Raw genomic sequence first — 27044 nt, 5'->3', positions numbered from 1 at the left:
TTAAAATAGTGGGTTTACTTCAGTAGTTTCATCATAATGTTACCACCTTTAGAATAACAACGCCTGGCCACCTTCGCCCCCAGGCTGTGATTTCTGGGGTTAAGCCATTGTATTGCTCACCCTACACAGCAGTAGCAGATCAGCTGAAAACGTTCTTCCTGCTCCTCCTCTTACTCTTTCCTGTAGCATAAGCAATTGATGTCACCCGTAGTCAGCTATGGCAGAGGCACAGACTTCCTGCCCTGTACTCATATGTATTTATCAGAAACTTGCTGGAAGGTTTTCAGATAGAGTGCTCAAAAGGAAAAATTAACATTCAGGAAGAGAGCTGTAAAAACAACTGTTGTGGGCACTGGAACAAAGGCAAAGACCAGCATTCAGACGCCTAAATACTACCAAGTCCCTCTGCCTCATGACTCCATAGTTTTGACTCCCATTTCTGCACCTACTGAAGTGTACAGTTCTCGCTACAGCCTGAACACATGGACTTGAGAAAAAGTTTAGGCTATAGTCCAAAATTTTTTCCCAAAGATTTTTGCTTAAGTGTAAACAAATAATTTTAATGTGATTCTTTGTCTTTATAATATAACCCTTAATGCTTCCACTACTACCTTCTGTAATAACGGGAAACTTCCCATATGCTTCATTAATGTGTTGTATGACTTAGTATTTGTATACTGTAACTCTGAGACCAACATAAACAAACCTTATCCAGGATCTTGCCACCCCAACCCAAGTCTCTTTACTATTACTCCTTGTACACTCATTGCCTCGCTCTCTTCTTGAAATTTTTTTTAAAATTTCATTTTTGTTCTTTGCAAAAGCCAAGAAACACAGTCCACCACCCTAGTATTGTAACACATGTTGCAACATTAACACCAATGAGTAAATCACACAGCTGCCACAAGCTGCCAATTTTGGTGAGATTGTTTCTGCAGGCATATTATTTTACCTGAACAGAAAAAGCTCTCATGTAGCATGTCTTCCTCGCAGACAATGGATTGTTCTTCATTATCCTGCTTGGTATTTTCTTGGCGAAAACCTTTTTCTGCTCAATCTCCATAGCATATTCAGAGTGGGAACTGTAATGTCAGGGGCTCAGCTCGGGTTTCTGTTCACTTACAGGACTTTTGTGGTGTGCTTTTCAGGGCTCAGCTTTCCCATCCTCGCTCTCCACACAGAAGTGCACCCTGTGAGGGAGAAAGAAAACACGCTTTGAGAAGTCATTAGAGAGCGTGTGGCACCAGCTCATTGCGACACTTTTGGCCTAGAGCAGCACCAGCAATAAACCAAGCCCAGCTCTTCCTTCCCAGTTTTCCTTCCAAAGGCAATGTTTCTCAACTCCCTCTCAGCTGACTCCGCAGTACACAAAAAACAAGAGCTCCCCATTGCCACCAGCTACACACAAACCCAACGTAACTTTTCCAAAACACACGTGGTGCTGATTCATGAGCAACTCATGCCTCAAAGAGGCTTTAAAAGTAACATTGATACCACAGAGCGGAAGCCCGGATTCTAGCTGGAGCTGAGTGAGTAAAAGAGAACTCTCAGTAACAAGTGATATGATTACAGAAAAAATAATTCGCCTATGTTTAAAATTGCACAAAATAATGGACGGGTGGGCAGGTTACTTACTGCAAAGGGTTGAAACCCCCTCACCCTTGTGCTCCCAGGGATCTCTCTCTCTCAGGAGGCTGTATCTCCATGAAAATAACAGTAGAAAGCTTGCATTACTTCTCTTGCAGATGCACTTTGCTAAATATCCTATGCGAGAGACATTAGCAATTACAACTACAACCATCCTGCAGTTCAGCAGTGATCTCAGGGGGAGAAGTCCTGAACTTGCAATCAGACAGGACTCAGAGGAGCTCTCTCCAGTAAACAGAGCATCATTATACCAGCAGGGGTGGAAAGAGAAATTAAACAAGTCCAAATGAAATCACACAGTGAAGGACTTTGGCCGAATTTGTTACCCAGTAAACTTAAAAGATTACTCAAATGTGAAAAGGTACTAGATAACCACACAGAGAGAATTGGGAACGTAGCATCATAAATCTTTCACGACTCTGCAACCCAGACAGGGAGCAGTCAGTGAGCCCGAAACCAGAGGACATCCCTTTTGAGAAGGGAGGGGACCCAGAGGATGAAATAAGAGTAAATTATTTCAAAACACAGCTGATAGTGCTGTGCTTTTATACAATAGCTAGGTAAGCACAGCCTCCCCCCAGGGCCATGCCCTGCCCATGTTGTTGTGTGTTCATCAGGGTGTGTGGCTGGGAGAGGGAGGCTTTCCACTGAAGCTGTCTTAGCATGCAGTAAAGAAAACAAGATGGTTGACCCACAGAGAAAGAGAACAAGTAAAAAGAGCATGAACCTCCAGTCCCAAACACACTACTCGTGCATTTTATCCAGAGTTGCTTTAATCCAAGTCTGGGCTGGAAATAGGGGCTGGACTCCTGATCTTTCTTCCCAACCAGTGCCTGCAGGGACTAGACTCATGCTTCCTTCCCTCCAGGATTTTGTGGAAATCCAAATTTCTTACAAAATAAAAAAAGTTCATTGTAAAACCACAGAAAGCAGGAAAAGTTACAGACAGAACAGAAGAGACTGAGATGATATGCATCTTTTACAATGACTAGATTACAGACTAACAGTATATTTTCAGATGTGTAACTTCACATGCCTTTCAAATTCAAAACAGTATTCCCAGTGAGAACAGGGTTTCTGTGAGACAAACTAGTTGGCAGTTGCGTGGTATAAAGTAGCATCTGAACAACCGAATTTCAGATTCGTCAGCTCATTCTGCTTCTAAGGAATTTTTCTGCAATGTTCATCAGTGATTTGTACTTTGATGGTAGTAAGCAAATGCACGTCTTGACACATTTCCAGCCAGAAACTTAATCCCTTTCTAAACTGGCATCAATTCCTTACTGCATTACACATGGAGAGATATTTATAGTAGTTTAATGAAAGTAGTATGTATCAAAATTATACATAGCTCTACATAGTGTAATTCAATTTCTTTTTTTTTTTTTTTTTAGAGGAAGGGCTGTTCTTTCCAAATCTGTGTTATTTTCCATTTGTGAAAGCATTCAGGAATGAAACTCTATGCATCAGACTAAGAGGGTTAATATCCAGATGCCTCAGACAGATGGCATTATTAGTCTGACTGGGCTTGACATCTAGTTTTCAAAGTTAAGGAGCTTTGGTTACTTGGATGCCTGACAATCTGAGAATAGCCAGCGCTCTAAGCTTGATGCTTTCTATAATAGCAATAGGCAATACTACAGCTTTGACCAACAGACTTTTAGCCCAAAAAAATTATACCAACATCAACTGCAGTGGCAAAGTACCAGAAAATACTGTCGCAACTTTTAGCTTAGGACTCCTACTGGCAAAGGCTGAACCAAGGACAGAGATCAGTACTTGAATTTTATTTTTTATGCTTTTTTTGCTGGGTTTTTGTGGGGTTTTTTGCTACAGCCTAGACCTGAAGTGTTCCATCTTTTTAACTGTTCAGTCTATTCAGTAGATAGAACTACAGGAAATACAAGAATCTGAAGAATGTCTCTCTTCTGCACCAAACTACAGCTTTACAGCCCTTGCTCTTTGAGTGTTCTCACTACCCATTTTCCCCATGAGATGGGGGAATATAGATATTATTAAAACACTTAGAACCATACCAACAAGAGGTATCAGTTCAAAAGTGACTATGTATTTCCTCCCCTTTACACATAACTGAAATTGAGGAGTTCTGGGAGCAGAGAAGGCAAAAAGACTAGGATTTGTGAAAGGAACATCAAGGAGGAAAGCACCCAACTCCATCAGCCTCTTTACAAGTTCTAGTATACAGGTAAATGATAGAAAAGTCCTAGAAAAGAGATATAGCAGAAAGACTTTCATCTTGCTATAATACACATCTGACACCCATCAACAGTCATACTTACAGTACAAATAAATACTCATTAAAGGTAAGTGGAAGTAGAGGTAATGTAGGTGTGTGCGTATACACGCACATACCAGAAATAATAGAGTAGTAATACTTCAATAGGAGACCTAAAAAAGCCCATCAACAAAGCCAACGGTGCTTGCTCAGACTGGCTCAGAACTCCTTATGGGGTGCTTGCATTGTGAAACACGTTTTAAAGTGAAGCAGGGATGTAACTGTTTTATTCATTTAAGAAACACAAAAATAACAAGCAGAAAACTCATCTTTAAGGGCTGCATACACCAGATCACATAATCAGTTATACAAAGAAATATTAAAGAAGCCATTGGTTTGTAAGCTACACCTCTGGCTAAGGCGAAAGACTGAAATTTTGGGGGTTACACTTTCAATCACCTAATATTAATCCAAGGTATTATATATAGACACACAGTTTGAAAAACATATTAGAAATGCCTTCTTCCTATTAAATGACTTAGGAAGCAGAAGTCCATAGCAATGTATACTACGTAAATGTGGTACAAACTGTTGATTATGTGGTAAACAGTAATCCACAATAGCTACAACAGGGCAAGCAATCCTTTTTAGGCAACTTGTATAAGCTACCTTCTATTAGAAAACCAGTTATCTCACAGACTGCAGGAGCAAAATCCCATTCTCACAAAATGCACCACGTTTGTTTACTGTGTGCACATCAGAAAGATGCCCTTCAGTGTCATTTTTTAGAGATTAACAATTTAAACCAAACTTTTGCATTTTAGAAGGAATAAAGAAGCTGCTCTATTTTCAGACTTGAATGGGGGTCCTCCGCACCACTCAGGCTCAGACCCTTTTCAGCAGCAAGAGGAATGCCATTATACGGTGACAATAGTATCAGCTGACAGGGCAGGATAATAAACCAGTGTTCTGACCTACACTATCCACTTAGGTCTTTCAATGCTAAATGAAAGCAAAATTTGCTTTACAGAGGGGATCTAAGCTGGGATGGGGGGGGGGGGGGGGGGGGGGGGGGAAACAGGGAGGAAAGAAACACCATAAAGCATTTGAGAACTTTAAAATACATTTTTAACCATCTTAAATATTTTGGCTACACTGATCGTTAAGTATGTATGCACAAAGTATTTGACAAGAGTTCAAGCACATCTGCCGGTGCCCGCCGCTGGCCTCCCAGCAGGTCTGCGCTCCTGTAAGGGGAACTGGGACTCCGGAGAGCCAGCAGCGCAGCTCCGCTGCTTGCAACTATTTCAACACACAACACAAACCCGAAAGCTTGCTCAATTCCGGAGGGTAAAGATTGTCCGCCTAAGGATACCACACAAGCCTGCAGGGCAAGGCACAGCTTTTATTTTGCAAGTCTGTCCAAGCTGTAATACAGTCAGTGAGCCACAGAGATTGACTGTTATCAAAGCTGTTTCAGCTGTTACTGCTGTTATAAACTACCTTTTCATCACCTAATGTTAAAGCAAACAAGTGAGAGGTGCTTCCACTGATTTGTGCAAGTACCAAATCATTACGTATACAGGTGTTTAGCATGTCTCTTTTTAACACAGTAGTCATCAGTATTATAAAAGTGCATGTTAGGCTAATTTTATTAGCCAAATAAAATTTACAAGTCACATAAGAAGCAGAATCAAGAACAAATTATACTTCAGACATGAATATCCATTACTATTAAAAAACTGTGCACATGACAACATGCTGAGCTATACTGTGCTACTGCAGTCTCCGAAAAGCCTTGTTGGGGGGAATTTCTTTTTGCTCATGCAGATTACAAAAATAAAAAGAACATCTGTGTTTTAAGAAAACTAATGCACTTTTACTTTCATTATTAAATGCTGAAAGTAAACTCATTGCTCTCACTTCCCATTTCTCACAGGTGAAACCAACACAATCCAGCAATCATTCCTGAGAAGGCCATTCAATTATTAAGATAATTTCAGACACATATACCTCAGAACGAGACTACAAACTAAGGAACAACAAACTAAAGTTACCTTATTTCTCTCTCTATGACCCTTCTAGAGCAACTGTGCAGTCACCAACTTCCTTTATTTACATGCCAGCATCTTAGTTCTTCCTATGCAGCTCTATGCAGACAAATCCACCCAGAGGTCAGAAAATTTCTAAATACCATTAAATACATAAGCAAAGCTTTAGCACAAATCTCTTCTGTTTACGAGGAACTGTACTAAAAACAGGTTTATATTCAAAGAGAGTCTTTAAGTCACTGTGACTTTAATGCTATCCCATACAAATTGGCATCTTTCTCTATCCATGGTACATCCCAGCATTGCTGCCCCTTATTGAACAAGCACTTCCACGAGCCTCTCAAGCGTTACCTGCATTGTCACAAGGAAGTCCTTGCTCCCAAGAGACAAGAGGTCAGAGTAGAGCAAGTCCCACCTACTCAAGACACTCACCACAGAACTTTGCTAAACAGATGACAATCATTTGAGAGAGAAATTAGGTAGCATACTCCCTAATACAGATGCAACTTCTGGGATCTAGTTTTTGTTCTCGAAGACGCTAGGCCTACAAGGGGACTATTACGTACAGGTAATCAAACAGCACGTTTCAGTACAACAATTCTCAACATCAAGCTATAGCTTGGCAAAACTGTCAGATTTCACACATGAAGCCACTTTTTTAAAAACCTACTTCTTATATCAGCACATTTTTTCATGGCACATAACATGTGCAAATACCATAAAGCTATAGCTGGTGTACAAATCTTTACCTTCCCAAGTCAAATGACAAACCACATCACAGAAGTGCATTTAACTATTTCTTTCAAAACCAGGCTGTCCCTTGATAAGGTTAAGGCAATCCACCATTGCAAGGGACTAACTAAATCATATGTCCAAACACAAGACCTAGAACTCAGTAATCTGTTTCAGCTGCAAAAAGGAAAGCTGTGCTTCAAGTGAAGTTTGAGGATAACTGTCCAACATGGTTTTAAAGTGCAAAGGTAAAGTAAGAAAACTTTAAGCCCAGTGAACTGAAATAAAACCAACCACCTGAAGCTGCCCGCCAACAAGAGCTGGCACTTGCGGTGTTGTACAGATACTTCTCTGAAATGACTTGCACCTTCAACAACATATCAGTGATACTGGTTCACAACAGAGGCAACAAGCTTCTGAGATAAAAGAATTACAATATAATTGCAAATAGCAAGTTACTTGGAACCTACTTACAAAAACTATGCCAGAGATCCAGTTTCACTATAAGAGCCATAAATTATCACAATCAAGAGGAAACTCTGCTCTTAGTTTAAATCCGGATGATACCAAAAGGTTGTCCTGTTTATTTAAGCTCACATAGGTAATTAAGTTAATGCTAATTTTATTTCTAATAGCAACAAAAGCACTTATTTCAACTAAAACCAGCGTCTGGTTAGATTGACATCAAAATTACTGACAATACCTTGAAATTTCATGCGAAATCCCTCAGCCCAGAAGCACAAAGCCCTAGACGTTTAACTTTCCACTGAAATCAGTGGGAATTACACATACATCTTGCATATCTGGAGCAAAGCAAAAAATCAGCTTTTGAGATGCAGTCCCATAAAGCATCAGCATTAAAGACTAAGTGCTTCGAAACCTGAAGTCAAAATAACTTTGTACTTTTTAAATCCATGCCCCGTATCATACATACTCTCACTCAAGCATATAAGGAATTCAAATCTTTATTTGATATCCATAAACCCATAAACGTTGCTATTCTATATTTCTATGCAGGAAGGCAGTTTTCCCCTAAAACATTATGCTTTTTAATAAACAACAAACTTTAATTCTATTGCGTGAAAGGGCTACAAATATACATTTGTTAATCAAGCAGACTACACAGATATTTTTGCTTTACAACTGGCACCTATGTTACTGGTACACTTAGCTGGCTCATTTATCATAGCACTTTGCCCATGTAGTTTAGATTATCGCTTTTTGAAATATGGGCAATTGCAATTCTTAAAAAAAAAAAATTATACGTGCTGAGGCAGGTATTGCAAATCCATTCCTTTTTTCCAGTCAATACTCATGGAGCCCATCTTTATTCACATGCAGGTGTCATTGCATTCTACACCAGTCATCTAGTGGCATAAAATAACTTTCAGAAGTCTAGTACAATTATTAGCGAACCAACTTTACTCCTGCTGTAACGAAGCCTGCAGCAAGGGGCTGCCATCCTGTCGGTAGATGGTGCTGCGAGAGATTCTCGGGGAACTTTAACGAAGGACAATAGTTCAGAGAGAAAAGTCTGTTAACCCGGTACTATGAAAACAAGTATGCGTTTAATAGAAGGGACAAATGTCGACCCTTTCCTGGAAGGAATCATACACAGACAAACCGATAAGAGGACTTGAAACTAAGCAATCGGAAATTCTGAACATTTTATATGAATGAAGCACATGCTTAACACAAACTATTTCTTCAAAACTACACAGTACATACGTTGATGGAAAAGTCCTATAGAAAAAATTGACCAACCATGTCAGCACGTCAAACTGCCTAGTACAAGATGGTGGATGCACACAAACTGCGTGAGAACGAATATTTAAAAAACAGACCACATCCACGGATTAGTACTTCAAAAAGTTCTCTGTCGAGTGTTTGAAAACCAATAAATCCACTAGGGGGGTAGCAAAAAAGTCAGTTAGGACCTTTACTGGCAATAAAATATTTACTCTAAGTACATAGAGATTTTAAAGCAGAAGAACGCTGGCTTCAAACCTAGAAAAGCCTTAAAACCGTACGGAATGGATCCTAGGAAAAAAAATTAGACATGTAAAGGTCAATGAACACAATGATTTATTTAAAAAATAAAAAACGTAAAAACGATTTTTTTCCTCCTTTACAGAAATGTTAATTTCAGTCATGGGATCCGAGTAGATTTTGTAGAAAAAAATGTAGTAGCCAGGTATCGAGTCCTTACAACAAAGGAAATTCCCCCATAACCCTCCCCAGTTTTTACTCCAGATCAGCAAGACACTTCCCACCCCGTACCCCCAAAAAACAAATTAAAACAAGACATTTTTTTCGTTGCTAGTATAAAAACGACCAAGGTCCAAGTAATAATAAAAAAATAGAGTCCATCAATGACTGTAACACAAAGTATGTGTATGTGGGGCCCAGTCCATCTTCAGAGAGAAAGAAGTGGCACAGGCAGCAGAGGCGACCCCCAGGGGGCATTTAGGAGCTGCTCCCACAGCAGGGAGGCATTTAAAAGGAGCTGCCCTTCGGCGAATGAGGGGAGAAACCATTTAGAAGCTGCCCCGTATCAAAGGGAGGGCTCTCCGCGCCACCCCCAATGGCTATGGGCGCTCCCGCTCAGAAAGAGCCGCCCCCGTAGCCTCCCCCACCATAGCCTCCTCTGTACGGTCCACTGTTACTGCGGCCCCCCCAGTTGCCGCCCCCTCCTCCACCTCCTCCGCCGCTCTTCATGGGGCCGTAGGAGGACTGGTGCTGGCTGTAGCTGCCGAACCCGCCGTACCCGTTGCCGTAGTCGCCGCCTCCCCCTCCGCCGCCGCCTCCGTAGGAACCGCTGCCATAGGAGCCGTAACCACCGCCGCCGCCGCCTCCTCCACCGTAGCCGCCGTAGCTATTGTAACCGCCGCCGCCTTTGGAAAGGCCGTTGTGATCCCGGTTGCCGGATCCGCCGCCGCCCCGACCCCTTCCTCCTCCTCTGCCTCCCCGGGAGGGCCTGGAAGAGCCGCCGCCTCCCCCGCCCGACTGGATGTCCTCCTTGGGCACGGCCTTCTTGACCTCCACGCGGTGGCCCTGGATCGGGTGGAACTTGACCACGGCCGCCTTGTCGGCGGCGTCGTGGTTCTGGAAATAGACGAAGCCGAAGCCGCGCTTCTTCCCGCTCTGTTTGTCGGCGATGATCTCGGCCTTCTCCACCGGGCCGAACTGGCTGAAATGCTGCACCAGGTCCCCTTCGCCTACGTCCCCTTTGAGGCCGCCCACAAAGAGCTTCTTCACCTTAGCGTGGGCCCCCGGTTTGGCCGAGTCCTCCCGGGACACGGCCCGCTTCAGCTCCACCGCGTTCCCGTCCACGGCGTGGGGGGAGGCGGCCATGGCGGCGTCGGCCTCCTCCACCGCCGAGTAGGTGACGAAGCCGAAGCAGCGGGAGCGCTTGGTCTGCGGGTTAAGCACGACCACGCAGTCGGTGAGGGTACCGTAGGCCGCGAAGTGCTCCCGCAGTCCCGCCTCCGTGGTCTGCACGTTCAGGCCACCGATGAACAGCTTGCATAGCTGCGAGTTCTCCATGCTGCCGCCGGTGCCGGGGCTGCGCCTGGGCCTGGCGCCGAGACTCCTCCTCCTGTTGGGGGGCAGCTCTGAAGGTTTTTTCCCCCCCTTCTCCGTCTTGCCGCTTCTTCCCCCTCGCTTGCTGCGAACAGCGCGACCTCACGGCTGCGGCAGCCGCCGGCGATGGCTCCCTCGGCCTGGCCCAACGCCTTCGCTTCGCCTCACCTGACCAGCAGAAGAGACGGGGCGTCCCGGCTGCCGCCGCTCCCGCAGAAAGGGGGGTGGGGGTGGGGGGGAAAACACAGGCACGCACAAAATGGCGGCTGCTACTTCTCAAGACTCGGCCGGCGACTGGTGCCCACACAAAGGGGACGCTGGGAGCCCCGCCCGCCCGGCCGCCGCCGCGCACGCCCCCCGCGCCGCATCAGCCAATGAGAGCGCGCCGCCGGCACCGTCCGCGACTCACCGTCAGGGGCGGGGCTCCGGCCGCGATCGACGAGCGCGACGGCTAATCAGAGGGCGCGACCTCCGCCGCGCGTCGGCAGAAGGCCCGGGGTCCGCCGGTGACAGACGCGCCGGGCGGCCAATGGAGCCGCGCTGTGGCGGCCGGTGATGCTGGGCGCCCCCCGCGCGCGCCGAGAGAAGGGGCGGGACGGGGCCCGGCCCGGCCCGCGCCAATGCGTCAAGCCAGCGGGCGGCAGCCAATGGGCCGCCTCCGGCCGGGCCGCGCGCTTTCTGCTCGGCGGCCCCGCCCCGCGGGCGGGGGCAGCGCGCGGCGGCTCCGCGGGCGGCTCGCGCGGGAGCGTTTGAAACGGGGACCGTTAGGCGGCCGCGCCGCCCGCCCCCCGCCCCACCACGGAGCGGCGGGGCCCTGACCGCCACCCGGGCCATGCCCCGGAGCGCCCCCCCCTCCCACGGCCTCGCTATTGTTCCCCCGCCTGAGGGGCGCGGGTGGAGGCGGGCATGGGGGCCGCTGCCCCCTCACGGCTCGGCCTCGCCGGGCGGGGGCCGGGAGCAGGGCTCACCCGCCGGCCGAGTGCTGGCCCGGCCCGGCAGGACCTCCTTTACCTCCTGACCGTGTTCGTGCTCTGCCTCGACCAGCTCCAGCCTCGCACCTTCATTTCCTTCGGCTCGCTCGCCTTTCCCGGCTTTACGGCAACGCGGCCCGTGTATTCCTGAGGGGCAGCGACACCCCGCTTCGGGGTTCTGAACCGTTCCGTTCTGTCCAGGTCCTGCCTGCTCCCTTTTAGCGTTACGTGGCTCTTCTTCCCTCATTTGTGTCCATTTTTCCCTTTCCAGCATGCTCCCAGCTACCCAATCTCTCAGGCAGCTTTACTCGCTAGTTTCCCTCTTTCCAACCCTATTACTGCCTCCTCACCCTTAAACCTCTCCTTAGCTCTGAAAAGGAGGTATTTTCTTAGAGAAATAATTAGAGCTGCTCAAGAGTGTGCAGGCTCTGTAAAATGACTAATAGTGAGATGTATTTCCTTTTTTCTTTTTCCTTTAATAGTACCTTAAACATTGTCAGCTTGAAGACTGCAGCACTATTTGCAACATACTGAATTTTTCATCAGAAACAGGATTTTTTTTTTGGCCTTACACCCACTGGGGTTTATGTAGGAAATTCTTTCAAAGTGAAAAGGTCAGTTCCCATTTCACGAGGCACATTAGCACCTGCACCACGCAGTTTCTGAAAACTCGTGTTAACTTAGTCCTCCTCATAGATAACTGATGTGTGTCTAAAACCTTCAGTGAAGGTAATTTCACAATACTCTTCAGGTAGCCTCTTCCTTTGTTTATTATTTCCACAATGAGATAAAGTTTCCATTTAGACATTGAGACAATCTTCGAAAAAATAACCACATAATTGAATATATTAAAGTGAGTGCAAGCCTCAAGAACTCATGAAGTGTTAAAGCATCTGTGCACAGAGTACTTGACGCACTCTCTCTTTTTGTTAACTAAATCTATATGATAATATACTGTGGGGTCTACTGGGATGATGAGACTTCCTCTTCTGTTTGGGCACCTCTCCCTGTTTGCTCTTGTTCCTTGTTTTCCATTGCTTTGCTTTTTCAGGCACTAGATCCTGAAAAGCGAGTCTGTCTTGTCTCATCTATGATGATAATTCCATGGATGTTTTCCAAGATTTTTTTAGGACGCTGTTCCTTATGAAAGGGTTGTATTACTTCTACCAGTTAGCACAGGTTGAGAATTTCTGATCATTGCAGTATTTGTCAGACACATAAGATCTGCACCTCCAAAGAGTTTGACCTGTGAAAATCTTCCTTGAAGTCCCCTATGTAATACCTGGTTTATATCCCAGCAGTTGGCTTTCAAAAACCTGTCTGTGCCATTTTATTCTCCACATCATCCAAGAACATTGGCACCAAACCTCACAGTCACAAGTCGCCTTACCTTCCTGAATCACAGATGGGAAATCCAGATTAGTGTAAATCAGAGGTTTTGGGGACTGGGTTAATAAAAACCAACTATCAGACCGCCTGGTTTCCAGCAAGATCCTGTGCTGGGTCGCCTGTCAGTCACATTTCTGGTCCCTTGCTCAGGGAGAAGAGTGTAAGTCCTCCCTCCAACACCAATCCTGGGAGCCTTTATAAAGGTGTACACTGAATATTCCGACCCTCCCGACCTGGTGGCTCCAGTTTTGCATCAGGCACCATGTCGGGATGTAGTTCCACAGTTGTGTCTGCTGATCTGCGCTGGGATTGCTGCGCTCCAGCCCTCCAGCCTGGGATCCTGCCTTCTCCCACGTGCCAGCCCTGATACTTGTGCAAACACACAGCAATCCACTTAAGAGAACTGAGAGAGCCAAGAATAATTTTATCATGAAAAAGGGCTTAGTTTTTAGCTGCCTCAGCTTTCTGAAACACTTTCTTGCATGATCCCATGAGCACTGGTGCTGGCAGGGGGGAGGAAGCAGAACTGCAACATCCCCCTGATTTAGATCAACTGCTGTGGAAATGCACCCTTGGAGACTTGCAGATACAAGCCTAAGGTTGACTGCGCTGAAAGCTTAGTTAACCATAGCCCCGGAGAGGCTGAACATTTCAGCACAAAGATTCTTCCTTGTTCCTTTTCAGATCGTGTCAACTCCAGAGATTAACACTGCTAGTAAAATTTCTAGCCTCATTTCTATCAGCGGGCCAAGTTTTCATGCTTTAGTCTCAAAGGCTATGATTATCATTTACCAGTAGGATTAATAACTTGCAATATAGTCATGTGATTTTTCTTAAATTGGATTTTTTTTCTGTTATAGCCAAGTCTGTTAAGAGTAACTTATTAATATGACAGGAATATTAAATGTCCGTGTTTGACAACCACTTACAGAGAAAGATGTCACGTGTTTAGATCCATTTATCTCAGTACATGAACAGACACAATCCTTTTATTTAGTTTTAGAAAAGAGAATATGCCCATAATATCACTGAAATATCTGTGGTTTTAAAATAAAAAAACATATCCCACTCTATTAAAAAAAAAAAAGCTTCTTCCCAGAGGCTGTCTGCAAGCTCCACACAATTACAGGAAATACAAAAATATATTTTGCCTACCACCTATTGTAAAAACCGTGTGGCCCTTCCCAAGATAAATTAATGTCTGTTTCATGTAGAAAATAACTCACAAGAGTTTTATAGACCCTTAATAATTTACAGCAAAAAGGAAGAAAAATTAAGGGGAGCTAATTATGGCCTCAACAGATAACAAAGAAAACAGAATGTTTGTTTAGAGCTCACTTTCTCTCCCTGAAAGCAAGACAGACAAGTAGGCCAAGGAAGAGATCAAAGAAAGAAGTCACTGCTTCTTTCAGCAGAGGAGATGAGGTTCTTTAAGATATGAGCAAATCAGTAGGCAAAATCAGTCGCTGACACAACTCAACAAGTATAGCCCAACTGCTTCCTCTTCATTTGCACTTCTGACTCATTGATTAATGAAAGGAAAACACCTTTAAAATATATATACCCATCTCTTGCAGATAGAAATGTCTCTGCTGATGCTACAGAAAGGCCAAACTCCACTTGACCCGGTGTCCTCCTGTCCACCGTCCTTTCCCAACTGCCACGTAAGTGACCTCATGTAGTTGATGTATTTGTTCAAAATTACATTCTCAGAGTTCAGTCCCCACTGAGAGGGCCAAGCACACTGCAAATGTACATGTGCCCTGACACCTACCACCAGGCTGCGGTGACACAGTGTTTCCTAGACAGCTAAACATCAGTTCCTCCCCGTATCCCACAGACCTTCATACCTCCCGGGTCATCTGCGAGACCACAGAGACTCCAACCAGACCTCTCCAATTCCTGTTGGATTCATGCCTGGTGAGGCAGCCGGTCACTGCTCAGTGCCCCACGTCACTTGTACACATTCCTGTGACCTCTGTGCCTTTACCTGTTCCTGAAATGTGCCTTTTCCCTCTAGCTACATGAGGTACGGAGGTACCGCAGCAGTGTGAGCGCAGAACCAAAGAGCGAGTCTCACGCTGTGCATGTGAGATGTGACAAGACTGCTAAAACCAACAACACTCCAACAGCTACAGCAGTTTCTCCACCATATTTTTAAACTGCTTTTGACTGTATACGAGTAAACGCATAATATTGTCCTATGTATTTAGAAGTTATTAGGCAAACACCATTAAAAAGAAATACATACTTTTCCCCTCCTGACAGGGCAGTCACAGCATTGCATTGTTTCAATTCTGATAGCAAACTATATTAATAAAAATTCATTGTATAAGCAGTTTAAGTTTCTAACACAGGTAAAATCTTCACCTGTATCATCACCTTAAGGAAATGTGTTCAAACCAGAGGTACTGGCCAAATAATGCACTGTGGTAAATGTCTTCATGGAACATTTTAGTAGGTGTTAGAGTATTAGAAGGAAATAAAAACACATTGTTTTCATGCATGAAACATTCTAGTTATTCCAGGAGAAAGAATACTACCTAGAGTCCACAGGAGGGCATCACTGCTTAACAGATCATAAACCAAAGGAATCTGAACAGTCCCTTTCCAATACTAGACTTCCTATATTACCATATATTCTTAGTAAAAGCTGATACAAAATAAATTATTAAGGCAGTCTTTATAGCAATTTTTGTCACTATAGAAACATACTTCTGAAGCTGTGGCTGCCCCCTCCCTGGAAGGGTTCAAGGACAGGTTGGACGGGGCTTCGGGTAACCTGGGCTAGTAGAAGGTGTCCCTGCCCAGAGAGTCTTTAAGGTCCCTTTCAACCTTTCAACCTAAACCATTCTATGAATCAACTGGATTTTTTGAGTTTAAGTATATGTTTTGTTAACATAGTACAGTACTCTAGATTTAGGTCTGGTTTTACCTTTCAGTAGACAGAAAGCATTTTGAAACCTAGAGGATTCCCTCATGCAGACTGTTCGCCAAATTAGATCTGCATTGACATATGCTCCTTGAAGAGTGTAATAACATCATCCTAGCTATAGACAGATTTCATCCTGATTTTTCTAAATGTGCATAGGTGGAAACAGTTGGTAATAGAGAGGGGATTTAACCATAATTTCCCAGATCACTGAGATCCACACACATTCAGGCAAGGATGTTTAATCTAATAATTTCAAAGATATATTATTAGACTTTTAGAAGCCTCTCTCTTACCTAAATCAACACCTCAGGTAGAGAGTAATTTTGCAGTTCAAAGGAAGACTTTTTTGATAAAACATGCAGCAGCACCACAAACTTCCCCATCCTGACCTCTTGCTTTAGCTACAGGTGTGAAGAACTTCTTGAAGAGGTACAGCTGTCCTTGAGAGAGCTCATGATTTTTTGGTAAAAGATTTATCTTTTACTCTGTTCTGCTGTTTGTACTTTATTCCACAAAAACATCAAATCTGTGATCTTACTTTTGAGACTGTCATGAATTAGCACTGGTTGGGAGAGGGTTTTCATTGAAAAAGATTGGTTAAAATGCACTGACAGTAAACTGGATAGTCTTTTGCCTACCTAAGGTTTGAGCACGACCCTCTTCAGGATAAAAATTTCTACCCTGTGCAAATTCAGATGGGGAATAAAACACTACCTCTCTTTTATTTGCTTAATGCAAAATAAGATATTCTACAGATAAAAAGGTAACTACAGAATAACCCACAAGAACTATTTCTTCAGTAAGTAGTATCAAAAGCTCATCTTACTGAACAAAATCTTCCCTGAGCCCTTTGTAAGGGGAGTGTGCTGAAAGAGAGAAACACACCTTTGTGAAGGGTGAAGCAGAGTCATCGGAGAATTGAATTTGCATCCTTTTCTTTGGACTTACCATTTTTTCTTAAATCCTGCCCTTCCTCCTCTTCCCTCTGAAACTCGGTTTCTCTTTTCCTCTTTCATCTTTTCACTTTTCTATCATAATTGATGATTTCCTTTCTTCTCTTTCCTAAAAGTTTATATAAGAGCTGGCCATAATTTAGAGTGATGGGATGAAAGTAAGACAGCAAAATTCAGTCTGAAAAGTCAAGATTCTTGTCAAGGATCAAAGAACCTAGCAATGCTGTGACACAAGTGAGAGGGTAGATCTTTCACTATACCTTAGTTAAGACAGACCAGGATCGTAAGTTTTGCCAAAGGAAGACCTGGAGCTAGCAGCAATCTCAGCCATGCTCTGATCTTTTTCATCTGCAAATCTTTCTTTATGTATTTTCCAGTTAAATTAAAATCTGCTTCTTTTTTTTTCCCTTAGCTATTCCTAGGCTCCATCTATTTCTCATTCCGTAGAACCTCTGTAGGGAGTTTTTTGTGGTGCTTTTGCATAACTGACATTTAGCTTTGTTTGAAAACAGCAGGAAGAGTTACGCCACGAAGTTCAGTATGTACCTGCCTGAAATTAGCTGTAGGACATCCATGATATTCAAGAAATTTTAAAATCAGGTAGTGTATAAAAGTGAGGCTTTCTAGACACAAAATAGCAATATAGAATTCATATTTTTAATTCAGAAAATCAAAACTGTTATTACAGTTTGAAACATACAGGAAAATTGAAACATTAACAGGAGAAACCTTTTGATTATCTAAGTATTTCTTAATTAACAATTAGGACAGTGAAAGATGTCATGGCATGAGAACAGCAGGGTTTGGTGCTCACGGTGTTGTTATAAAAAGACTGTAGAATGGAAAAAAACCCACCAGAGATACAAATTACCATATTCCCCCAAAATCTGTGACCTACTGAAATAATTCATTCTTTGGCAGAGATCACTTTTAGAAAACATCAGCTGGAGAAGTTCTAGAAAGCTACAAAGGATTGATTCAGGATTTGGAAAATGGAAACTATTATAAAATATTAATTAATGCTATCACACTCCTATTACAATTACTCACATATCTTATCTTTTTTTCAGTAAGAAAAGTAACTTGGCTGACCCAAAAAATAAAGATGCTAACCTTCCAGCCAGAGAGTGTATCAATCTCCATCTCAATTGTATGCCAACTGAATAAGGTCCAGAAATCAGCCGAAAGTTCGTGGCATGATACAATTTAAGAATGAATATGCTATTATAAGTAACTCATTTAAAGTTAAAGCAGATTTTAAAACAGTTGACTTTTTATTTTAAGCATGACCTAGTTGAGAGGTACGGACCAGAATGAAGCATCAAGGATACTGCAAAGCTATTCTCTAGAGCTATGCAATACAATGGAGTGAAACCTAAACTCCAGGTAGTGAACCTGAGTCATTTTTGTGATTTTTTTTCCAATTAGGAAAAGAATTCTGCATCATGGAGGAGTGCTCCAACTTACACTTATTCATCAATCCTTCTTTATCTGCTTGATCTTTGGAGAAAAATTTACAGTGCATACTTAGTTGGTGTTCAGATGTTGCTAATTTGGTCAAATTATAACCTATTTGCCAAAGGTACTTATTAGGGTGTAGATCTCTCCATGAAACAGGAAAATGTGAAAGGACTGTGTTTTTCCTCCATCACAGCATATTATCTTACTTTCCTGACATTAACCGGCACATCTGACACTAGCATAAGAGATTTCCAATTATCGTTGCTTATCTCTCTGTGCTTCTTTGAAGTGCTATAAAGAATAATATTTATTAGGAAGAAATATTCCAGATCCTTCAGAGATGTTACAGGTCACTGAACCAGCTCTTAGCCAAACTGCTTTTAAAGAACTCTTTCACCTAGGAAGCTGAGAAATTGTATGTATACATCTCTACTAAACCTTGCTTTCTGAAGATGGGGGCTGCACCAGGTAGGAGCAAGGACTGCTGTAGAGCTACACGGGAGAAGCAACTAAGCAAAAGCAAAAGCTTAGAGTGGTCAGCCATCAGCAAAGCTTCCTGCTGGGCAAGGAATCATGTAAATGCCAAAGCAAAAGGTGAGCTCAAAGAACTTACAGCTGGAGAATTTTTCACCAACAGGCTGTTGCCACCGCAACAGACGTTATTACAAACTTAAAGTTTGAAAATCTGTTTATCACCTAATCACCCCGGTTTTCCACACTGCCCGTGGTCTGTTTGCCATAGCCTGGGAGCCACAGTAATAGCAAGCCTGCACTGTAATCGGATGAGACTGCGCTCCTAGACACGGGCCCTGGGAGCTGGCTGACAGTGCCCTGAGCTCTGTGCTTTAGTGGTTGATCGCTACCTGCCCTAAAACTGGCTTGGGAACATCTGCACAAGCTGAGGTCATGCCTCTAGCTGCTCTATAACCAGGTGCTTGGAAAAGATGTTCCAATTGATTTCAGTTTGAATATCATACCTGGAAAGCTTTTAGGATCAGGCTTTTATTGGATTGATTGTGATGAGGTATCAGTATAATGATTGGCACTCGGTGTAGCAAGAATCAGTACACTGATTGTTTTGAGGTTTTTTGTTCATTTGTTTGTTTTCCAAACTGAGACAGAAATCCCTAGTAAAACTCTTTAAAATCATAATAAAATTCCTACCATTTCCTACAATATAGTAATCTTTGAACTGCTGAAATCCCACAAAGGCAGAGTTACTAAATTTACACTCGACATTGGCAAGCCAATTGCAGTCATCTGCAATATATTTTAACTTTTTGTAATCAGGTTACATATAAAGTTTGCTTCTCACTACAGTTGCTGTCCTGCCTTCCAGTTAGTTCTCAGTGTCTACTGATAAAGGCTATTTTCCTTAATATTGAGCTATTTAGAAATAATGTGATCATTTATATAAAGTAAGCACAGTTCTGCTATCCATTAACCTTTTTTGCAAACAGATGCTACAGCATTTGGCTGAAAACAATATACCTTGATCCCTTCCTACACAGCTATAGATTCCACTTAGCATACATACCTTTGACATCAGGCATAAACGGACCAAGAACAGCTACACTCACAGGCCTCTGATGTCGGATGTGGTCTAATTCACAACAGGTTACCACAAAATTAAATCCAGCAGATTGATATGACTGTAAAACCGAGGGGATCACACGTTAAACACTTCAGTCTTTCCACAGATGGAGGACTGCGTACAGTGTTACATTAGAAACAGAAGCCTATGTAAATCAGCAACCTGACCTTTTTGAAATTTATAAAAAGAATCAGAACATATTTTAATTTTACTGACTTATTTCCTTTATAAACAAGATAATGCATTTTTATGGCCTGTTCTGATGCATATCTAGCACATTTCATTTTCAGGTCTTGATTCACTTCTTGGGTTACACTACAACCAGCAGCAGAAATGCTGAAGTACTTTGGAAAAGCTTTGTTTTTATAGTATTTTTGACATAATCAAAACCAGCAAGTGCTAGAAATATTTTAGAAAAGTATATTCACATTGCTTGATGGTAGCACGTAGCTGAAAATTTCAGAATTCACAGATGACTCAGAATAAAAAGCAATGGGCTAAATTAAAGTGAAGGACATTTTCGGGGGAAGGGTTAAGGAAGTTTTCCTACAGTAAATTAGTCACTTGAATACATAATCTAGGATTGCCACGGATGTTTAAAAAACAGGTTAGACAAACACATCATGAATAAATACAAATATACTGGAAGCAGGCGATTTGTCTGGCTGATCTCAGAGTCTCCCTCCACCCTTATTTTCTACAAACACAACAGCATGATAACTAACAGTATTTTCACATAATTAGTTCTAACCTGCACTCAAGGTACAGCACCAGTCTTGCTCAACCCAAAATCCTACTGCTTTTCAAAATCGTTCTCTCCATAAACACAGATGCATTAAGACAGACTCCAGTACCCTCTCAAATGTTTTGTCTGCAAGTTTCTACTTCTCTAATTTAACAGGGAATCATAATCTAGTTTCCTGAGTCTGTTCGCACACAGACACATTCTAACTCTGGACTATTTCCTATTGCCTCTGCTTTTTCTAGTACTGGAGAGCCACAGCACGGTTCAGCGTAAGAGATTGGGACACTGGGGGTTAAGTGGACCCACGTACGATTTCAGGTTTAAAAAGCGATATACCAAATAGCATGTCCTAAGAAAGACCAGTTCTTTTTCTGTCCCATAAACATCCACTCTAAATATTTAATAGGGAAATGTGGAACGGTAGTTTTTATAAACAAGCAACTATGAAAGGTATGGGCTTTTACTGGAAAAACAGTAAAAATATTAAAGCCCCTTTTCAACATGTGCTAGTGTAATGTGCCATGCTTTGCTTTTCAGGAATATTTTTATATCTCTGGAGTAAAAGCTAAAATAGCTATTTATAATGAAAATATGATTATCTTAATTGCAATAGAGCAAATGATACACTTAATAGGGTGTGCATGTTCTTTCTAAGCAGGTTACTGTATTTTCATATCTCCCTCAGTTAAAAAAGCAATAAGCCATCTGCAGATGTTTATGTACGAAATCCAACATAGGGAAAACATTTGCACTACAGAACAGATAAGATAATTGAAAATGCAATTGTAAGATAAGGTGTTTGACAGGGCGGAGGGAAGCTGCAGAGTGGAGAAAAATCCATCCCCATGACTACTGGTCCTTTCTCCTCCCTGCTCATTGCTGTTCGCCTCTTCTTGGATTCCAGAGCTTGTTTTATTCCTCAGCAGCCTTTCTACAGACTGGTGGATTCGGTCACAGTTGGAAATTGTGAAACTGTGGTTTGTTTCAGAAAGAGAAGAAAGGAGAGTTTAAGTATCGCTTTAGCAGCAGATGGCTTTGCTTTGGATTCTTTTATACACAAAGGAGATGTGTTTGCTGGCTTTGTAATAAACTCAGAAAGGGAAAAGAAAAATTGTTAAAGACAGTGTGGATATGACTTGAATTTTTCATCAGGTAAGAAGTCAGAAAATCCATAAAACTGTGGCAAAACTTACTGAAATATATATTTTTAAAGGATTATTGTATTCTGTACATCCTACATTTAACATTGAATGCAAAGTATCCTCCAGATTTTATCTATGCAATACTTTGGAACTTAATAAACAAACAAGGTTTGCAACCAAAACATTTACTGGTCACTTTGAAGGGATGGGACTATGCATCTTTAACATAGGTAAGAAAATACTTAGGAAACAAAGCCTTTTTAAAACTAATTTTATTTTAGACTATGCTTTTAACTTTCTTTTGCTTATGCATGTTTCAGTAATGTTTCTGCATCTAGAAGAATGAAACAACCAGGCTAAGTGGATTATCATTTCTTACAGTGTTAAACTCTGATTATGGTACAGAATCTTTTTCAAAATGCATGGATTAGGGATTGAAGTAATTAGTTCTCTCATTGAACACTTCAATCCAGTTCTGATATCAGCTGTAGTTACAGTTCAACGATGCTGATTCCACTAATATTTATTAGCTTAAAAAAATGCCAGTATGTATTACAATGGAGTTCAACATGCTGCAGTAAGTACTAGTGTAACTTATTTTTTTTATGCTATGTATATTCCAGATATTTCAACAAGACAGGTGTAATTGTTTTATTGCCAAGGAAATGTTTAAATTGCCTTGTAGTATGACATGTACTAAAGACTATACTTTTTAACTCACAGTACAAGCAGTGAAAAGAAATTAATATTTTTCCTGAAAAAAAGGACAATGTAGATGATCTAACAGATGAGATAATATAGAGAGTGAACTGATCAGAAGGTCGGTAGAGGGACTTTTCCTTAACGGTTGAAAGTGCCAAAGAAGCCCTGCCACCCACTTTGAATTCTTAGGAGAGGACATTCAGCACTTGCTATCAAACCATGTTGTGCAACCATGGATAAATAAGCGAGCATAGCAAATAGTGCATAAAATATTGCAAGCCTGGCTCAGCCACGTCTTTTGAGTCCCCACAACTTCTCCTGTTAACATAAAAAGCAGGGAAGAGCAGAGCTTGTCTTTGAAGTTATCTTGCTTCCAAGCCAGGTCCCCCCTGCTAAGACCTGATCTTTTCTCAAAGGGCAGGGCTCAGATCTGTGCGAGTCAGGTGAATACCACAGGCCGTGCAAAGAGAAAGATCACCCTGGGGATACAGCAGCCAGATGTTAGACCCTTACACATCTAAAGTGGCAGTAAAGCTCATCAGGGCAACATTTACCACTTGTTGGCCTCTTCTTCTTCCAGCACATGGATCCTCCTGTGTGATAAATCCAGCCAGGTAATTAGTGCTGCTCCAGGGGAAAGTGGTTTACAGTGCATTCCAGGAAATACGTTGCCTGAAGGTGCTGCTGCCCAGCCACAGCATCGGTTTCTGCAGGGTGTGACTGTGCTACCTTCAAAATGAATCCCTTTCATTTCTCCTGGACTCATTAGGAGAAGAGTTTCTGCAAGCTGGAGCACACCCAGTAGGGTACACAGCTCTTGCTCCCGTACTACTGGAGTAGGGACACCTGTGAGGGACTACAAAGTCTTTCTGAGCAACTAGACTTCAGTAACTTTTGCAGCAGGATTGTACAGGTTTCTATGTTGTTCCCTCCATATAGCTGTAACCAGGCCAGGCGGGTGATTTAGGGAGACTACAGGGCTTAATGTTAGCTCTTGACCACAAATTAAGTCATATTTGGAACATCAGGGTCACATACAGTCACATAAATCTACAACCACTTCTCACTCCAAGACTACACTAGTTGAAAAGTACATTTTAATCAGAATAAGAGAGGCAATAGATGCTCCAAAGGTGGTTGTGTTGTTTTTTGGGGTTTTTTAGAATCTTAATTTGAAGCACCCAAACTTAGGTCAAGCAGAAGTATCAGGATAAAGCAGTCCAGGATATAACTCTAGCTGGAATATTCTTTGAGAGCCTGGGGGCAAACAGTCACAGAATCATAGTTCCCAGTTTAACCCTGGATATGGTGTTTAATCTCGTGCAAGCAACCAAACAGTTTTTATTTCTGAGTGATTAAATAATGGCAATCATTTCTATAAAAAGGTTGACAAATCTTCTACACATAAACACATTATTTCTAGTAATAATAAAACGCCCACCTATCCCTTGTTTTTGTGCATCCTCTTTAACTTCCCACTGTTTCTTCATCCTCCTTTCTCCACAGGTTCTCAACACCATGGTATTTATTACTAGGAATGAAGAATGACCTCCTTCCAGCTACTTTTCCAATAATTCCTACTTCAGAAGGGAACTAAGGTGAGTTAGAGTTGAGTTTTGAAAGGTATATGTGTAGAACATACTTATCCATCTTTCAGTTTTAAAAGTAACTCTTTACATCCTTCTTTTTCCTTTCCCAGATTGGAAACAACCTCTTTCTGGCCAGAAAGCTGGTGAGCCTTTGATTTAAGATTAACTTTTTAACTCGGTGATAAATTCAAACCCATCAAGATATTCTGCTGAACCTAATTCTTCCCATTAATATTAGTTTTAAAACAATAGAATTGTACTAATATCAGATTTGTGCTTGACACCTGTTTAAGTTAGAACTGAAAGAAGAATCAGCTCTGTGTCTCTTAAGTACATGTTGTATTTAGCGACAGAAAATTTTGGGGGGTATCATTTGTCAAACTTGTACAACAGTGAACACTGTGTAGGGAAATGAGACAAACTTTGGCAACTACTGCTATGGAAATAATTGTGTGTATAAGTAAGACATGATCTTTGGTTTACATTTTTCTCAGATTAGCTTGAGGAAAAAGGACACGTTATCTTTAATACGTAAGCAGAACAGGAAACTCTCTTAAAGATGTCATTCATAGAGGTGTTGAATATCATTTAAGCTCAAGCACACATCCTTTTGACTAAGCCAGAGGGATTTGGTGTATTAGCTCACATTGCTTTGTAGTTCTAGAGAAAATATAAGTGTGATGTCTAAGCTAGCAATGTGATAGCAGGACCCAATTCTTCTTTTCTGATAATAAAAAAGCAACAGATTATCTTCATTGGAATTCCTTAAACCTTGCTAAATCTTCAGCTGAGACAGATCTTAAAATATTCGATTTTCAAAAGCAAAGTTTATTCACAGTTGGCAAAAGAGGATTTGTATGAAAATGTTCACACAAGTTTAATCAGAGCTATCATTGCTGTTTCTTATACATCACAATCAGCTGCAGGTCTGTAACACTGTCAGTGCAGAACCTCAGAAAGGTAGCATCAACCTCCATATACACACACAAAACCACTAATACTTAACCACTGGCTTTTCCACTGCTGTAATTAATTATATTGCTCAAAACTTCAAGGACACCAGCTACAACAATAGACTCATAGTAATCATTACCTTGGAAAGATTCATACAAAGTATATTCTAAATAATACCAGGTTTTGTCCATAGGTTGGGAGATGCCTCACGATGGATAAAGCCATTCAGCATTCCAGTGAGATTCTGTCTAATCAAACTATCTCTAACATTACCTTTTCTCAGTTTTTGAACTTTGATACATGCCAACCTTCCTTCCTTGCAGAGTTCTTGCTTATTACAGCCTACACATTAGTTACAATAGTGGGGCTTTTTGGAAATCTTTGCCTGATGATTATAATAAAGAGACGGAAAGAAGCTCAAAATGTTACCAACGTTTTGATTGCCAACCTCTCTTTATCAGACGTCTTGATCTGTATCATGTGTATTCCTGTCACAGTTGCATATACCTTAATGGACTACTGGATATTTGGGGAAGCTATGTGTAAAATAAGTTCTTTTGTACAAAGTGTATCTGTCACAGTCTCCATTTTCTCACTTGTACTGATTGCTATCGAGAGATACCAGCTAATTGTGAACCCACGTGGCTGGAAGCCTAATATTTCACATGCTTACTGGGGAATTCTTTTCACCTGGGGGTTTTCCCTCGTAATATCCATTCCTTTTTTAATATTTCACCAGTTAACTGATGAACCCTTCAAACATCTCTCTTTCCATAGTGATTTCTACAAGAACAAGGTTGCTTGCATTGAAGCATGGCCGTCTGTTACAGAGCGACTGATTTTTACCACTACTCTGCTGGTTTTCCAGTACTGCTTCCCACTGGGGTTTATTTTTATCTGCTATCTCAGGATATTTGTATGTCTTCGAAGGAGACACAGTAAAATAGACAGGATGAGAGAGAATGAGAGCAGACTGAGTGAGAACAAAAGGATTAATATGATGTTGATATCAATTGTTGTGACTTTTGCAGCTTGCTGGTTGCCTCTCAATATATTCAATGTCGTTTTTGACTGGAACTATGAGGCACTAATGAGCTGTAATCATAATCTAGCATTTACAATATGCCACCTTGTGGCCATGATCTCAACATGTATCAATCCCATTTTTTATGGTTTTCTCAACAAGAATTTTCAGAAGGATTTGATAGTATTAGTTCACCACTGCAGATGCTCAGCATCACAAGAGGAATATGAAAATATTGCCCTTTCAAATCTGCAGACTGATGCATCTAAGGGATCTCTGAAATTAAATAATCCTCCTGTGGATATCTAAAATAATCCAACAGCAGTTTCCAAAATTTTGTATTTTGTTGCAGATGACCTCTTTCTGTGGGTCTCAATCACGTTACTGCTGAGTTTACAGGAAGTCTTTGCCATTTAGTCAGGCAAAACAGGATTATTCTCCCACAGGCATACTCCTAGCAGGTACCTTATGATAGTATTAATGCCAATAAACCACTTCCAAGAGTCTTAAAGATCAATAATAACAAACTATATACAGTATTAATATCTTTGGGTTTTAATCCACAATTTCCAAGTCACTGTCATGCTACCTTAGCACCAATAAAAATATTTCCATTTCAGCTGCGGATGCGGTTGTTCTTCCGAAACACCTGGCTTCACCCAAGTAAACCGTGAATACTATGGCATTCCCAACTTCATCAGCCTTTTCACAGACTGTTTTCTGTCTGTTCAATTTTCCAACCCTACACTGTTCCCACCTCTGGTTAATCTGTACAACAGCCTATCGGCAGTTCACACTGTAAGGAAGGCTCTCTAGGTTATCCTACGCTTCCACCATCTTCCTTTCAGCCCCAACATGCAGTTTACTTTGGTTTAGTACCAGTTCAGCCTAGAAATTGTATTTTAACAAGAGAAAAGGCTTGACTTTGCATTTGGTTTGATTTTTGTTTTGTTGTATTGTTGGGGTTTTTTAATGAGCACTAATACAGGCTCCATTTGATGTCCTGCAAATTCCACTCAGATTGATGTTGTTCAAGATGAAATACATATTTAGCATTTCTCCTAAAAGCATTGTATTCTACTCCAAACCACCAGTACAGATCATTGCTTTCTCTATTACCATCATCACAGGTCCTCAAAACTGACCTTTTAGAATCTCCATTATCAAACAAGCACACTATGAATTCAGAGTAAATTTTGTTTTAGCTCCTTACTCAGATTATAGGTTCCTCTTTGAGTAGAAAATTAGGTTAGCCCTTTAATTTCAAAAATATCTTTCCTTACATTTCTGCACTAGCAAGAAGCCACTCTTGAGGCAGACATGGTCATTTCTGTCGG

At 41.8% G+C, this 27044-nt stretch overlaps 3 protein-coding genes across 5 annotated transcripts in view; 1 reads left to right on the top strand and 2 right to left on the bottom strand.

Annotated features, from left to right (window-relative positions):
• The window catches only part of KLHL3 (kelch like family member 3), a 55892-nt gene extending 54860 nt beyond the window's left edge, over nt 1–1032 (bottom strand). Inside the window, exon 1 of one of the 2 annotated variants that reach the window (XM_074884234.1) lies at nt 953–1032. The gene's annotated coding sequence lies outside the window, so the exon portion shown is untranslated. The remainder of the gene's footprint in view (nt 1–952) is intronic. The other variant, XM_074884236.1, reaches the window with a different exon arrangement.
• An 11-nt stretch (nt 1033–1043) lies between these two features.
• Nucleotides 1044–10535, bottom strand: HNRNPA0 (heterogeneous nuclear ribonucleoprotein A0). Of its 2 annotated transcripts, XM_074884240.1 has the most exons (2): nt 9434–10535; nt 1044–1190 (listed from the first exon to the last, which is right to left on the bottom strand). In XM_074884240.1, exons 1-2 carry the CDS (start codon nt 10210–10212, stop codon nt 1145–1147), a joined length of 825 nt encoding a protein of 274 aa, XP_074740341.1. In that variant the 5' UTR covers nt 10213–10535; the 3' UTR covers nt 1044–1144. The 2 variants fall into 2 exon arrangements, with proteins under 2 accessions (XP_074740341.1, XP_074740340.1); XM_074884239.1 differs by lacking the exon at nt 1044–1190 and having other exon boundaries at nt 7616–10535.
• Nucleotides 10536–24542: 14007 nt separating this feature from the next.
• On the top strand, nt 24543–26082 carry LOC141949748 (neuropeptide Y receptor type 6-like). The gene has a single exon (XM_074883671.1). It carries the CDS (start codon nt 24895–24897, stop codon nt 26014–26016), a length of 1122 nt encoding a protein of 373 aa, XP_074739772.1. The 5' UTR covers nt 24543–24894; the 3' UTR covers nt 26017–26082.
• Nucleotides 26083–27044: the final 962 nt, after the last annotated feature.

This window comes from Strix uralensis, chromosome 14, assembly GCF_047716275.1.
Source record: "Strix uralensis isolate ZFMK-TIS-50842 chromosome 14, bStrUra1, whole genome shotgun sequence".
NCBI lineage: Eukaryota > Metazoa > Chordata > Aves > Strigiformes > Strigidae > Strix > Strix uralensis.
The sequence above is the reverse complement of the archived record's forward strand: the minus strand, read 5'-3'. Positions and strand labels throughout refer to the sequence as shown.

Bases quoted from the DNA above. Each gene is read 5' to 3' on its own strand.
- LOC141949748 (XM_074883671.1), top strand. From the start codon at position 24,895: ATGGATAAAGCCATTCAGCATTCCAGTGAGATTCTGTCTAATCAAACT.
- HNRNPA0 (XM_074884239.1), bottom strand. From the start codon at position 10,212: ATGGAGAACTCGCAGCTATGCAAGCTGTTCATCGGTGGCCTGAACGTG.